The sequence below is a fragment of the Spea bombifrons genome, chromosome 12 (assembly GCF_027358695.1).
Source record: "Spea bombifrons isolate aSpeBom1 chromosome 12, aSpeBom1.2.pri, whole genome shotgun sequence".
In the NCBI taxonomy this organism is placed as follows: domain Eukaryota; kingdom Metazoa; phylum Chordata; class Amphibia; order Anura; family Pelobatidae; genus Spea; species Spea bombifrons.
Genome location: NC_071098.1, coordinates 34000830 through 34014441, shown reverse-complemented (window position 1 = coordinate 34014441; position 13612 = coordinate 34000830). Strand labels below are relative to the sequence as shown.

At 45.6% G+C, this 13612-nt stretch overlaps 1 protein-coding gene across 1 annotated transcript in view; it reads left to right on the top strand.

The window, feature by feature from the left end:
* The first annotated feature begins 1148 nt into the window (after positions 1–1148).
* The window catches only part of EPHA8 (EPH receptor A8), a 28839-nt gene continuing 16375 nt past the window's right edge, over positions 1149–13612 (top strand). Inside the window, exons 1-2 of the mRNA XM_053452209.1 lie at positions 1149–1285; positions 9049–9113. Coding sequence (XP_053308184.1) covers positions 1204–1285; positions 9049–9113 — 147 coding nt within the window. The 5' untranslated portion in view covers positions 1149–1203. The remainder of the gene's footprint in view (positions 1286–9048; positions 9114–13612) is intronic.

Here is a 13612-nt window from a genome sequence, read left to right as displayed (position 1 = left end):
GAGCTCTTTATTTCATGTGATGTCATAATATACTGGACTGTATCTTAGAACTGGAACTTAGAACCCTTTCCACGGTTCTTGTCTTTGGGACCAGGTTTCACATGGTGAAGCTACTTTGCGAAGGTGGCATTTTCCGCGCATGTTCTCAGAATGTGTGCAGAGACGGTGGGGGAGCGGCGGGACACATTCTGCATTCTGCTCATGAAGCTTATTTTCGAGTCATTTTCTTTACGTTATCAGTTAAGCTGGTATTCAGAGAACATAACAAGATGAGCTTTCTGGTTGTTGCTGGTGAAATCTGTGCAGTCCTTTCACCTGAGCACAGAGTCTCGAACAAATATCATCCCGCGCGCTCCAACATGCGCAAAGATGATTAAATCTGCTGCAATGGACAAGACTTTTTAATATCCGGCTTTGCGTAGGTTGTGACACATTCACAAAATTCTGCATCTAGAGATCTTAGTTTTTATCTAGAAAGGGATTATTGGGACATTTCGATAAAATCAAAAGATCAAGCATTTCACTAAACCAGGAAACCGAACCAGCGAATACTCAGAGCCCGCTAACCCGAACTGAGTCGGCCCTTATGTTATACAGAATTAGATCTGAGTCGGTGACGACAACTATTTCTATGTCAATTTAAAGATAACGGAGAGAGAGACAGAGAGGGAAGTCTAAGAGACAGACTGGAGACAGTCTGCAAGAGGGAAGAGAGAATTTGAGAGACAGAGGCGACAAAGAGACAGAAGAGAGAGGCTGAGAAACAGAAGGGAGAGTCTGAGTGAGACAGAGAAGAGAGTCTGAAAGAGAGGAGCGATAGTCTGAAAGAGAGAGAAAGAGGAGGGAGTCTAAGAGACAGAAACGCCTAACTCTGTTTCCCAATTTGTAAGACTGCAGCATCTCATTTTGTTGTCTGTAACTATGGTGAGGAATAAAGGGTTAACAGCATAGCCCCCATTGGTAACCCTAATGTGAACCCCGATAAACATGCATTTTGGAGGCGGTGCCTGAAGTAAGCTGGGAGCTGAGTGGGGGGGGGAGCATGGACACAATTGGCTGCTGAGCAGTGATTGGCAGCCCAGCCCCCCCTGTACGCAGCCTAGCTCTGGCTACCGAGCAGATATGTTTAAAGTGCTCAAGCAGTTTGTTCGTCTGTATCAGCCGGATCCGGGAGGCGACGCGGCCGGCGAGGAGCCCCTTCCAATGGCCCCGACACCCCTGATCGCCTGCGTCCTCTGCATCAGCTTGTCTGCCGTCTCCTGCCTCCCTGCCAGCAGCAGCGAAGGTAAGCAGGAAGCGCTTGTCAGCCGGCACTTTGCTTCGGGCTCTTGCTAGTTTTGGCCCCCAATGACATGTTTCTCCGTGTCTCCCCGTTTGTGGTGCTGTCGTATAATAACGTTGCCGAATCTGTCGGTGCCTCCTAAATTAGAGCTAACGATGATTTCCTCTATGTGAACGAGTAACGAGTCCTGTCACCGGCCGTTGGCTTTCCTCGGATTGTTTGTGCAGTTATCCGGGGCTGTTGGCCGAACTTCCCGACGCTTTGAAGACGCTGTCAGTATCTCATCTCTCTCGCCGGAGGCAGTGAGGTGGAAGTGTCCTCTGATTTTGGGGAGGGGGTAAATGCGATCTCGGTTCTAGAACATTAGAAACCCTTTCTGTGGGGCAGAAAAGATACGTAGCGAGCCCCGGAGCATCTGGCTCATAGCAATGTACCGGGCGAAGGTATTGTGTTCATGTGTATTCTGCGGGTCCAACTCTGCGCAGGAACACACAGAAAGTGCACACAACGCACATGAATTCACTAGGAAGGATACACGCCACACGAAGCCCGGACTCAGGGTCAGACGGAGTTTTAGAAATTGGGGTGTAGGCTGCGCTCTCTGTATTAGGTATTAAGGTAACCTGTACAGCGCAGTCATACAGATCATTCTGCCTTATAGCGCTATACCCCGTGTGCGTGTCTCTATCGCCGTATACCCCGTGTGCGTGTCTCTATCGCCGTATACCCCGTGTGCGTCTCTATCGCTGTATACCCCGTGTGCGTGTCTCTATCGCCGTATACCCCGTGTGCGTGTCTCTATCGCCGTACACCCCGTGTGCGTGTCTCTATCGCCGTATACCCTGTCTGCGTGTCTCTATCACCGTATACCCGTGTGCATGTCTCTGGCACGCTATACCCCGTGTGCATGTCTCTGGCACGCTATACCCCGTGTGCATGTCTCTGACACGCTATACCCTGCGTGAATGTCTCTGGCACACTATACCCCGTGTGCATGTCTCTGACACGCTATACCCCGTGTGCATGTCTCTGGCACGCTATACCCCTTGTGCATGTCTCTGGCACGCTATTCCCAATGTGCATGTTTCCAGAACATTATACCCCATGTATGTCTCTGTCACGCTATACCCCGTGTACGGGCGTATGAAATGAGATTATTTGTACAGGTTTGTACACTTCTCACACATGTGGTGTACAGTGAACACGTATCATGCATGACATGCTCTACATGCTTGTGTCTGTTGTTCAAGAGCATTTCAGGTTACGGGAAAAAAATTCTGTCACCTTAGAAAAGATTTACTGCCAGCACGCAAACTATTAATCTACGGCTCCTCAATCCGAAGCTCGTGGGGTCTCCTACTTCCTGTACTAGAATCCCCAATCCGAAGCTCGTGGGGTCTCCTACTTCCTGTACTAGAATCCCCAATCCGAAGCTCGTGGGTCTCCTACTTCCTGTACTAGAATCCCCAATCCGAAGCTCGTGGGTCTCCTACTTCCTGTACTAGAATCCCCAATCCGAAGCCTGTGGGGTCTTGCTTGTCCTTTTGTGTTCTAGAGTCTATAATCTAAAGCTTGTTGGGTCTTTTCCTTTGTGTTCTAGATTTCCTAATTCTCTGAAATATGTTCATTATTGAAGCTTCTTCGCATTTGAAATCAGATGTACTCAGCGCTGTGCAGTTCTCAGAATAGTTACGGGAGATGCAGTCATATAATAAACCGGGGTCCCGGAGGTTTAGAGATATTATGTCTGTCGTAAGGTTGTGTTGATGATTCCCGTTGTCAGACGATGATATCCGCCGTGTTAATATTATTAGGAATTATTACGATTTGATTTGATAAACAGTTAAAATGCCCCCTCGTGATTGGGGTAATAATGGGGGTCTTTCAGCACCTTCTTCGGTGTCTGCGAGAAAAGCAGCTCGGAGCTTAGTAACCGAAGACCTGGAAGCTTGCATCACACTTTCGGAATGTCCGACACTAAAATGCGAGTCTTTTCACCCGTTGTGATGCCACGGCCCGTGCCGCGGCTTAGATTCGGCCTCTTCAGGCTGGAAGCCCCATCTGTCCACATGTGACATCCACCAAGAGACACCGCCGCCACCGAATGCATCTTCAGCTTCTCGTGCGAACGTCCAGAATATTCCGGCTCAAGGGGGATTTCTGGGAATCCATCCTTTTTTAAATAAAACCAGGCACCATTTACACTCAACGTCAAATATTATGACAAAAAACCCGTTTCATTCAGTTTATGGGATTTCATTGTCTGGTTAACTAACGCTGTACCTTCTGGATAGGTCTGCAAAATATACATTTTCTGTTTTTTTTTTTAAATCTATAGACATTTATTGAATTCATTAAATATTCCAGGAGTTAGGGTTAGAATAAAGACTGCAAACGCCCGTCCCTTAAGTGACTGTTCAGACGTGAGACTAATGGGGTCTTGCCGTATCGATCTCGGTGGACGATGGGTCAATCGCCGGCATTTATCCAAATCTGGGTTAGGGTTAAGATGATGACTCCTTATTGTCCTCCAGACTAATCAGACCTGTCCAGTGGGGCCAGAGGTCTGGGGGGCGAGAAGGGCAGTGGGTACAGAGGTCTGAGCATGTAGCTCGCTGACAGTAGATAAGACACAAGCATCACAGAGACCCCCAAGACAGAGGCTGAGAGGTCTCCCAGTCTTCACATGGGGTCTGGGAATGAGCAAAACTAGGCCAATGGAGCAAAACATTTCATCTTCATCTGGAGATAAAAAGACTGCCCCTGGAGGCAGATAACCAGAGGTGATACCTGTCCTGGCAACAAATGATGTCATGTAAGATGTTTAGCTCATTAACACATCTAGCCTCGTTACTGAGGGAATGAGTTAGAGGCCCCTTGTGCTTTGTTCACAAAACTGTATAATTTTTACCAAAAGTGTATCGTGTTTTACAGCCGACTCAATGTTCTGCTAAGAATCAATCGCTCATGAAAAATAACAAGATGAGCCAGAAATCTATACGGCAAAACCCTTTTATGTTAATAAACCAATTATATATCGCACCATCCATCCACAAATACGCAGAGATTAACTCCTTCTCCCCCACGGCCAGCAGGATCTTTGCCAGAATGAATAAGGGTTTCATTTGCCCATCGCTGGTTTGATGCGGAGATATTGAAGCCGCTGGGGGGGGGGGTAACGGGGTTTATGGCAGGAGCTTTGGGATGTGAGTTACCAGCAAAACTTTTTTCCTATCAATCCAATGGATTGGCATCAGAGTAAGTGGGACAGGATCTACTGAATCTTGGATGAGTAGGAGATGGCGGAAGGATTCACATGGATGAAGCCCAATAAACCTCACACGATACAACCACAAAGCTCATGTTGGTCATTTGCTTAACCTGAGTGCCCCCCGGGTTCCTTCTTCTGCCATCCCCACCTCTCCCGGCCGCCGAATGCCTTTCCGGGTGTTTGGCGGGCAGCTCCCTCCGAGCCGCCCGACATCACTTACTGGTTTCCTGTAAATCGCTTAAATCCACTGACCCGGTTTGTTCACAAGCTGAAAACGGGCAAACACGTTTTATCGGCAGAACGCGGATTCCGTAGCTGGCCGTCCACAGCTCCGCTCTCGGTAACCATCCGGGTAACGCTGATTAGTTTCTGCAAAATGAAAGCCGTGGTTGGGCTTCTTCTGATAATGAATTGAAAATTGCTTTGGTGGATGGAGGAATTTTACTTTTTAAAGTGGTGTCATTGTAAACGTAACAGTAAATGGCTCAGAAGGACTTTCTGCTAATTGGGACTACCTGTTTCTCAGGAGACACGAGAGCTCAAGATGACCCGGAGAACCTTTCCACCCAGACAATGGGTATATATATATTATACATTGTCCAGGGTTTTACCGAGTGTGCGCTGATGTATATGTTGGATGGAAAGTACTAATCGTCTGTACACAAGTACGCACTTCAGGTAGCAAAAGCGGAAACATTGTGTTTGCGACATGAAGTAACTGGACATTATTAGCACCTAAATATTGTAATTTGATTCTGCTTTGTCCTGCACATCTTTCCCCAGTTACTAAACGGAGGCAATATTCCTCATCACGGCGGCAATATTCCTCATCACGGCGGCAATATTCCTCATAACGGCGGCAATATTCCTCATAACGGCGATGCCCTGACACAAGCTCCAAATATTTATATCAAATAACATGCTGTGTTCGGTTTTATGCGTCTGATGTGCCAGCGACATGACGGCCAGAAGGACGCACTATTAAAAATGTCCCGCTGGCTCCAGCATGGAGTTCCGGCTCCTTTTAGCCTTATTGGACTGTCGGCTCCCAGGCTTCTCTCCACGGGCTCCGGACCGGAGTTAAGAACAGCCCCGGAGGGAAAGAATTGGACAGAGGGGCCACATGAATGTAGTGCGGACGAGGTACCCATGGTCAAGCCTGTTTAAGGGGTTAAGGCATGACTAAGCGGAAATTTTAGCACTGAAAGCGTTAAGTATTGGTGGCACGTGCAGGGCCAGAAGGGAGGGGGTAATTACCCTCCCTGGGGGGGGTATATAAGGAAGGGTCGTGGCCTATAGGGGCAATTATTTTCAAGAGAATTTTCCCGCCCATCCCCCCCCTTATTTTGGCATTTGCCGGGTACTCTGGTTTGTTAAGCTGGTACGGTGCAGGAGTTAACCATCTAGGTGTGGTTACTTGTGGTGCACAGAGGTGTAAGTGCAGGACACTCCAGGGGCATGCGCCCCTGTGAATCGTAGGGTCATGTGACTGCCGCGCTAGGGGACGCCGGCAGTTCCAGCAGAGATACAGGTGGACACGCCCATACCAGCAGGTTATTAATTTGGTTATTAAGTGGTTATTAATGGTTACAATTGGTTATGTTTTCTTTCGTTTTGACAATAAATTATTGATATATATTGTGTCAAATTTGTGTGGTAATAATATTTGACACTTTGTAACATGTTAATAAAGGTTGAGTGTCGCGGTGCTGAAGTTATTTTAAGTCCGCACCGCGGACAAATAATTCCATTCTGACGTTTAATAAAATTTTGAAATAAAGAAGTGTCTCTTGTTTTTATTTGTAAAAGAGGTACCGAAACTGGGCGCTACTTCATTCCAGGGGTTTTGCCGTAATCGTTGACTCCGTGTGTGACCTCTGGGGACATCTAGCGGGAGATTAACTTGTTCACAGAGACCGGTAGCAAAAGCCGAGTAGGGCGTTTATGTTCCGTTGCCAGAGGGGATCAGCACGATATTTAGCAATATATTTAAAGTCCTATTCTCTGACACCATTCTTCCTGGAGCTGTAGATGTGGATGTTCAGAATCTTTTGAACGAGGATTGTAAAGTATTTGTTGATTTCACATCCGCCGCAGATTGCGTAAAATGCGCTAAGTCCAGTATGGCGTCGGCCGCTCTGAGATTCCGGATGAATCGGCTGTGTCGGGGCTGATGAGGGGTTAATTCTTAATGCGCAGGGACTGCTTTCCGAGGAGTCCAACTCTGGCTGCAGATCTCTCGGGATGGCTTTGAAGTTTTGATTGTGAAGCCGGAGGGGACAGAATTTGTATCTTTGACCCTTTGTGCTGAGGACCTGCCTGTTATGGAGAGGAGTCATTAAACGCACGTGGAAAATGTGTGTCACGATAAAGGCCAACACGCTTTTTAACCCTTTCTAATCAGAGCATTTAGCCATGCCAGTCTTTCCACGCTGAAGCTGTGCCCGTAGGCCCTAAGAATGCCCTGGGCTGGTTTTAGGCGAATACACAATGGAGCCGTTAGATCTTAGGTGAAACTCAAACCGCTCGGCACTAATTATTTGACCCATTTTGCCTCTAATGACAAAGTCCTGTTCCTCTTAGACATTATCTAACTTAAAGCTTAGTGAATAAACCCCACAGGGGCTTCTGATTACTGCCAGTAAATGTGTACTGCGTTACGGAATCTGGTGGCTCGCTATAAGTATAACGCCGTCAACGTGTGTCCTGATATCCCTGCTTTACACCTCCGACATTGTTGGCCGTTGAAGGGGGTCCCCCCCCCCACATAGTCTAATGGAGGACGGGCAGAGATTTCTGCAGTACTGCCCTCTTGTGGAGGGACCGAAGAGCAGGTTAAGCAGATTTACACATTTATTCCACTAGAAATCCATACATTAAATCCATATCTCCACAAAACTTTATTTAAGGAAGCATCAAGCATCCTGCTTCTGACTTGAAACATAAAAGCCATTTGTTGTTTCCATCTGGTCAGATTATATGCACCATTACTGAGAGAAAAAGGTACTGCAGACAGTTACTTCTGCTACTGCCGGTACTGCTGGGTGTCAACAGGTACTGCCACTTACTACTGATAGATACCGCCGGGTACTGCCACGTACTACTGATAGATACCGCTGGGCACTGCCACTTACTACTGATAGATACCGCCGGGTACTGCCACTTACTACTGATAGATACCGCCGGGTACTGCCACTTACTACTGATAGATACCGCTGGGTACTGCCACTTACTACTGATAGATACCGCTGGGTACTGCCACTTACTACTGATAGATACCGCTGGGTACTGCCACTTACTGCTGATAGATACCGCTGGGTACTGCCACTTACTACTGATAGATACCGCTGGGTACTGCCACTTACTACTGATAGATACCGCCGGGTACTGCCACTTACTACTGATAGATACCGCCGGGTACTGCCACTTACTACTGATAGATACCGCTGGGTACTGCCACTTACTACTGATAGATACCGCCGGGTACTGCCACTTACTACTGACAGATACCGCTGGGTACTGCCACTTACTACTGATAGATACCGCTGGGTACTGCCACTTACTACTGATAGATACCGCCGGGTACTGCCACTTACTACTGACAGATACCGCCGGGTACTGCCACTTACTACTGATAGATACCGCTGGGTACTGCCACTTACTACTGATAGATACCGCCGGGTACTGCCACTTACTACTGATAGATACCGCTGGGTACTGCCACTTACTACTGATAGATACCGCTGGGTACTGCCACTTACTACTGATAGATACCGCTGGGTACTGCCACTTACTACTGACAGATACCGCCGGGTACTGCCACTTACTACTGATAGATACCGCTGGGTACTGCCACTTACTACTGATAGATACCGCCGGGTACTGCCACTTACTACTGATAGATACCGCCGGGTACTGCCACTTACTACTGATAGATACCGCCGGGTACTGCCACTTACTACTGATAGATACCGCCGGGTACTGCCACTTACTACTGATAGATACCGCTGGGTACTGCCACTTACTACTGATAGATACCGCCGGGTACTGCCACTTACTACTGATAGATACCGCTGGGTACTGCCACTTACTACTGATAGATACCGCTGGGTACTGCCACTTACTACTGATAGATACCGCTGGGTATTGCCACTTACTACTGATAGATACCGCTGGGTACTGCCACTTACTACTGATAGATACCGCCGGGTACTGCCACTTACTACTGATAGATACCGCCGGGTACTGCCACTTACTACTGATAGATACCGCTGGGTCACTCAGCCCTTACTCTGCTTAACGAGTAATTTAGTGTTCAATGGACTGAATACAGGGCATACTATGCCCGGCATCGATGTATATTAAAGATAAATAAATATAATTATAGTTATAATGTTAATAATAATAATAATTGTAATACTACTACTAATAATAATAAAAATCACAATTGTAATAATAATAACAGTAAAAGTACATTTCTGTGTTTGTTTTACAGTGAATCTACTGGACACGGTGGCGATTCCTGGAGACTGGGGCTGGCTGACCTTGCCGCCACATGGGGTATGTATCCCACGCATTAACGTTTCTGCCGAGCTCTGACCCAAAGAAGCCAAGAGACACAGATAAATCGCACAAATCGGAACACATATGAACATGTACACATGGACATACAAACACTCTGCACACCAGCTCCAATGGCGGATAAATTACTAAACACTAACAGAATACGATCAAAAATCAATCCAACATCAGCCTCCATGCGTTGGTTTCTGTCACCAGAATCCTGTAATCTACCAGCAATGTTCCCTCTAGCCGCACATGACCCGGTCCTGACTCTTTGGGTCATTATCACTGTGTTTTCTGATGTTTCTTTGTTGAAAATGTTTACTCATGCCGCACACGTTCTAAAACACACTCATACTAACACAATTACACATACAGACTCCTGCTAACACATACACATTCACTTTAACATACATACTCCCTCCCTTATTGTCTCTTACTCACCTAACCCTAACCTAACCCGTTCCCCCCTCACCCCTTTACCTTCCCGGAGGCTTCTTTCTTGCTGCCCCCACAGCGTGTATGCTGGGTCCCATAACCGTCATGAGTGGGATGGTCCTAGTCAGACTGGCCTTTTTATAAGAATTCGGCCAACTTTCCTGTTAAATGCTGAATTTCTTATAATACCAGTGGCTAGGGGCTTAGATCGCCACACCCTGCTTTCCTATACATAGTCTTCTTCCATCTTAATAAATGGCGGACAGGACACTCAATGAGTCGCGGTTCACCTTACTCAGAACATCAGGCAGAACCCAAACAGCATAGTCAACAAACTATAAGAGAGCGAAATCTGGTCAGATGGCTCCATGCATCGCCAGACAGCAAAGTATTCCTCATTCTTAATATTCATTCTCAGTGCAAAGGTGTAGGATTTGTAAATAATGGCGCCGAGGCCCAGGTGGATGGTTTTGGCCAAAAAGGAATAGAATTTTAAAACGAGAAAGGGAACCATGGAGTAGCCGCAGGGGCCCCCGATGTATTAGGACAGACACGCTTGGCTTGGGCAGGTGGTAACAGTGCCAGTTTAAGTATCATAGCAAATTAACAAAAGGGAAAGGACGTTGTCTGAGTGAGCACATGCGCTGATAACAGACAGGATGTACGGTAGGACACTGACCGCAGAAGATAAGAGACGTCCCGCGAAGCTCCTTTATTTGTTCGGCACTCAAAGCGCCGCGTGCAGCACATCGCTCGCCAGCCACATTTTGGGAGACCTTGCCAAATTTGCATTTATCGTCTCCTAACATCTTTCTCCGGTCCGGTATGAACAGGGACTTCCTGATTTTTATAGCGCATGTTGACTTTCATTTAAATCATTAGAAGCGCCCTAAATACAAGAAGAATTAGGACCTCCCCCTGTTAATTTAGATGTCCTCATTCTCGACTCGCTAGGGAATGTTATCACGATGGCAACAGACGAGGCGGACGGAACCTCATTTATTAAAAACCACTTCAAACTAACAGCGAGGTTTTTGCGGATGAAAGCGGCCGGGCCGGGCCAGGTATTTGGGTTGGAGATACGATCGCAACCTCTTTCTGTTTAGGAGAAGACTTGTTCCAGCCAGATTTTTCCCATCAGGAAGTGCCGCGCTTTTAGAAACCCGTTAATTAGCTTTTCCCTTTAAAAAAAAATGTAACGTAAAGAATAAAACATCAAAAGCCACGCGTGTGCTTTCCTCCGGCCCGTCTGACAAGCCTGTCACATTCTGAGGATCAGTCATTAAATTCTTTCCTTGAAACCATAAATAATTAAATGTTCACAAAGTTTGCTCTGCTGTTATGGCAACAAAAAGTCAACCTACCAATGAACTTTCACGTGACTGCATTACAGAATAAATTTATAGGACCTCGAACTGTTACCCAAATTTCCAAGCCCCAGACACCTCTTCTGGACAAGATGTAAAACCCCCCCTTCCCCCCCACCGCCGATTACTGTTACATAATTACTACGACCTAAAAGGCTTCCGAGATGGGTCGCCGGGAAGGTGTGAAGAGGATCGTTTGTGTTGTGTTCAGCCGACTGTGAAAGTGAACGCGTGGAAGCCAAGAGGTTTCTTTGCCTAAGATGGCTATTTGTTTGTAATGAATATGCGATTCTATTTCTCCCTGCGGCTGTTTTTACCATCAACATCCGGGGTGACTCGAAATTAACTTATTTGAAAATACATTTTTATACAAACGCGGAATAATCGGGCGTGTAAAATAAGATTTAATAACAGATAAAATGTACGTGGATGCGCGCGTTTAGGCTCTGCCGACGTTGTGTGGCACAGCCGTGTTTTATCCGGGAAATAACATGCGTATTTCATCAAATAATTAACATGCTGGTAAATATCTACAGAAATATTAAAAACAAGCCCCAGCAGACATCGCCGAGGACAAGAGCTTCAGTCTGGCGGCGCTGTGGTTGTTTTCAACTGCTGTTTAATATATTTTATGCTAAAATGTGTAAATTGGATTAATCCCATAATTTAGATGAATCCCCACATGGCCACTATGTCTGTAACGGGTGTACAGCGGCAGGTATACTGAGGGCTCACCAGACCCATACTCTAATGGGAAGCGTCCAAGCAGTGGTGTTTTGTGATGCTCGGTTTACAGTTTTCTAGTTCTTTATCTTTTCATTTAATTTCTGCGTTATCGGCTGTTACGAGGGGTGGAAACGCACCGGATCTAGATAGAAATCATCTATAAAACGTCCTGATTCCCACTGATAACCAGCTTTATCTGGACAGCTTCTACTGGCAGCCACTCCTTTTTGAGAATGGATTTCATATTATTAAACAAAATGGAATAAAATGTCCCATTTTTCATCTGTTTTTTTTTTTTTTACCTCTCCTATTTCAATAAATACTGTTTGGTTTCCTACTCGGTTCTGTACCGAACGCGGTCCGAACGCGACGTCAATCAATCAACTCTTTGTATCGTTTAAAAATGTACAATTTAGTTTGAAACAATTTTAATATCTTGAAGGCAAATACTGTTATTAGCAAACAGCTTGCAATCAAACTCTTTATTTTTGAGCTAAAAATATAAATGCCGCATTAGAGACGTCGCTTTCTGATACTCAGCCAGAAAACGTTTTTATACCGAGTTCAGCAGCTGTAGTTAAAATATCAATTTCGAGGGATAAAGTGGTTTTCCACAATTTTATCTTTTGTTGCAGAATATAAAATATTGTTTTGTTAACCCTGAATTTTCATCGACTGGGAATCTAATCCTCAGAGAATAAACTAAGTTTGTAATATTTTCCGATATGTTGTACAATGAATGAATGGCTTATTTCTGATCATAATGAATGATATTGGTGAGTTTACCCCAAACGTTGGAGCTTTATGTGTAATATGTGCAGAGATTCAGTTTCTATTCATTTTCCTCCCGAGTCAGTCACCTGAGTCAGGTTTTTTTAGTGTAGAAATAACAATAAATAATAATTCTTATCATTGTCATTTACTATTAACCCACCGGAGTTTTTATTTTAAGGTATTATTACCTATTTTATTTTAAGGTATAATTACCTATTTTATTTTAAGGTATAATTACCTATTTTATTTTAAGGTATAATTAATACCCCCCAGCTCCAGCAGTTAATTTACTGCATGCCCGCATAATTCTTGTGTTTTTTTAAATCCCTTCCATGGCTCCCAGATATTTCCATCCCATTCGGCAGCCCCGGTATGAGGACGGATGACACTCAGGGGTGCTTTGGTGGGGTATGAGACGCTGCCTCTCCTACCTTAGTGAATAAAGTACAGCAGACAGTTACGCTTGGAAATATAAGAAACCTTTTTTTGCATTAACTGTTTTTCATTCTTCTTTTCAGCGTTGTCTCCTCCATCCACCTCCCTTCTCTGTTCTCCACCATGCTCTTTTTGCAACAATCATTTGGTTCAACACGCCTTTCCTCTTGCCATTATGCTTCTTTCTTTCCATGCTCTCCTCTCTTCCATCCTAACCTTCTCTCCATACTTGCCTTTCTCCTCCACCCTGTCCTTCTCTCCATGTTCCTTTCCATCTCTCTTTCATCCTTCTCTACATAGTCTTTCCTTTTTAGTGATGCTCTTCCCCATCCTATCCTTCTCCCCAAGCTCTCCGCTTTCCTCCATCCTACCTTCTCATCTCCTCTCTCCTGTCCTTGACCCTTCTTGTAACATTGTATTGGTGACAGCCCTGGGTCAGACTTGGAGTTTAGGTTCCTAGGTTTAGGTTTGTTTAACCCTCAAAGTTCCTGCTGAGATTTTGCTTTATCTCTGAGTTTGTTAGAGTCGTTCGTAGAAAGCAAAGACCTGAGGATGGCGCCTGGCATTGCGCGATCGGAAAGTCTTTTGCGGCTGCCGCTTTTGATTCGTTTCTCTGGGGCGTCTGCAATAAACAGACATGGAGCAGATGTTGTGATACTTTTTGCTAAATAAATTGTGACAATAGTTTTAACCCTTTCAAGACCCTGGACCCCAGAGAGCAGCAGAGATGCAAATATATTTGCTAGAAGATGGTGA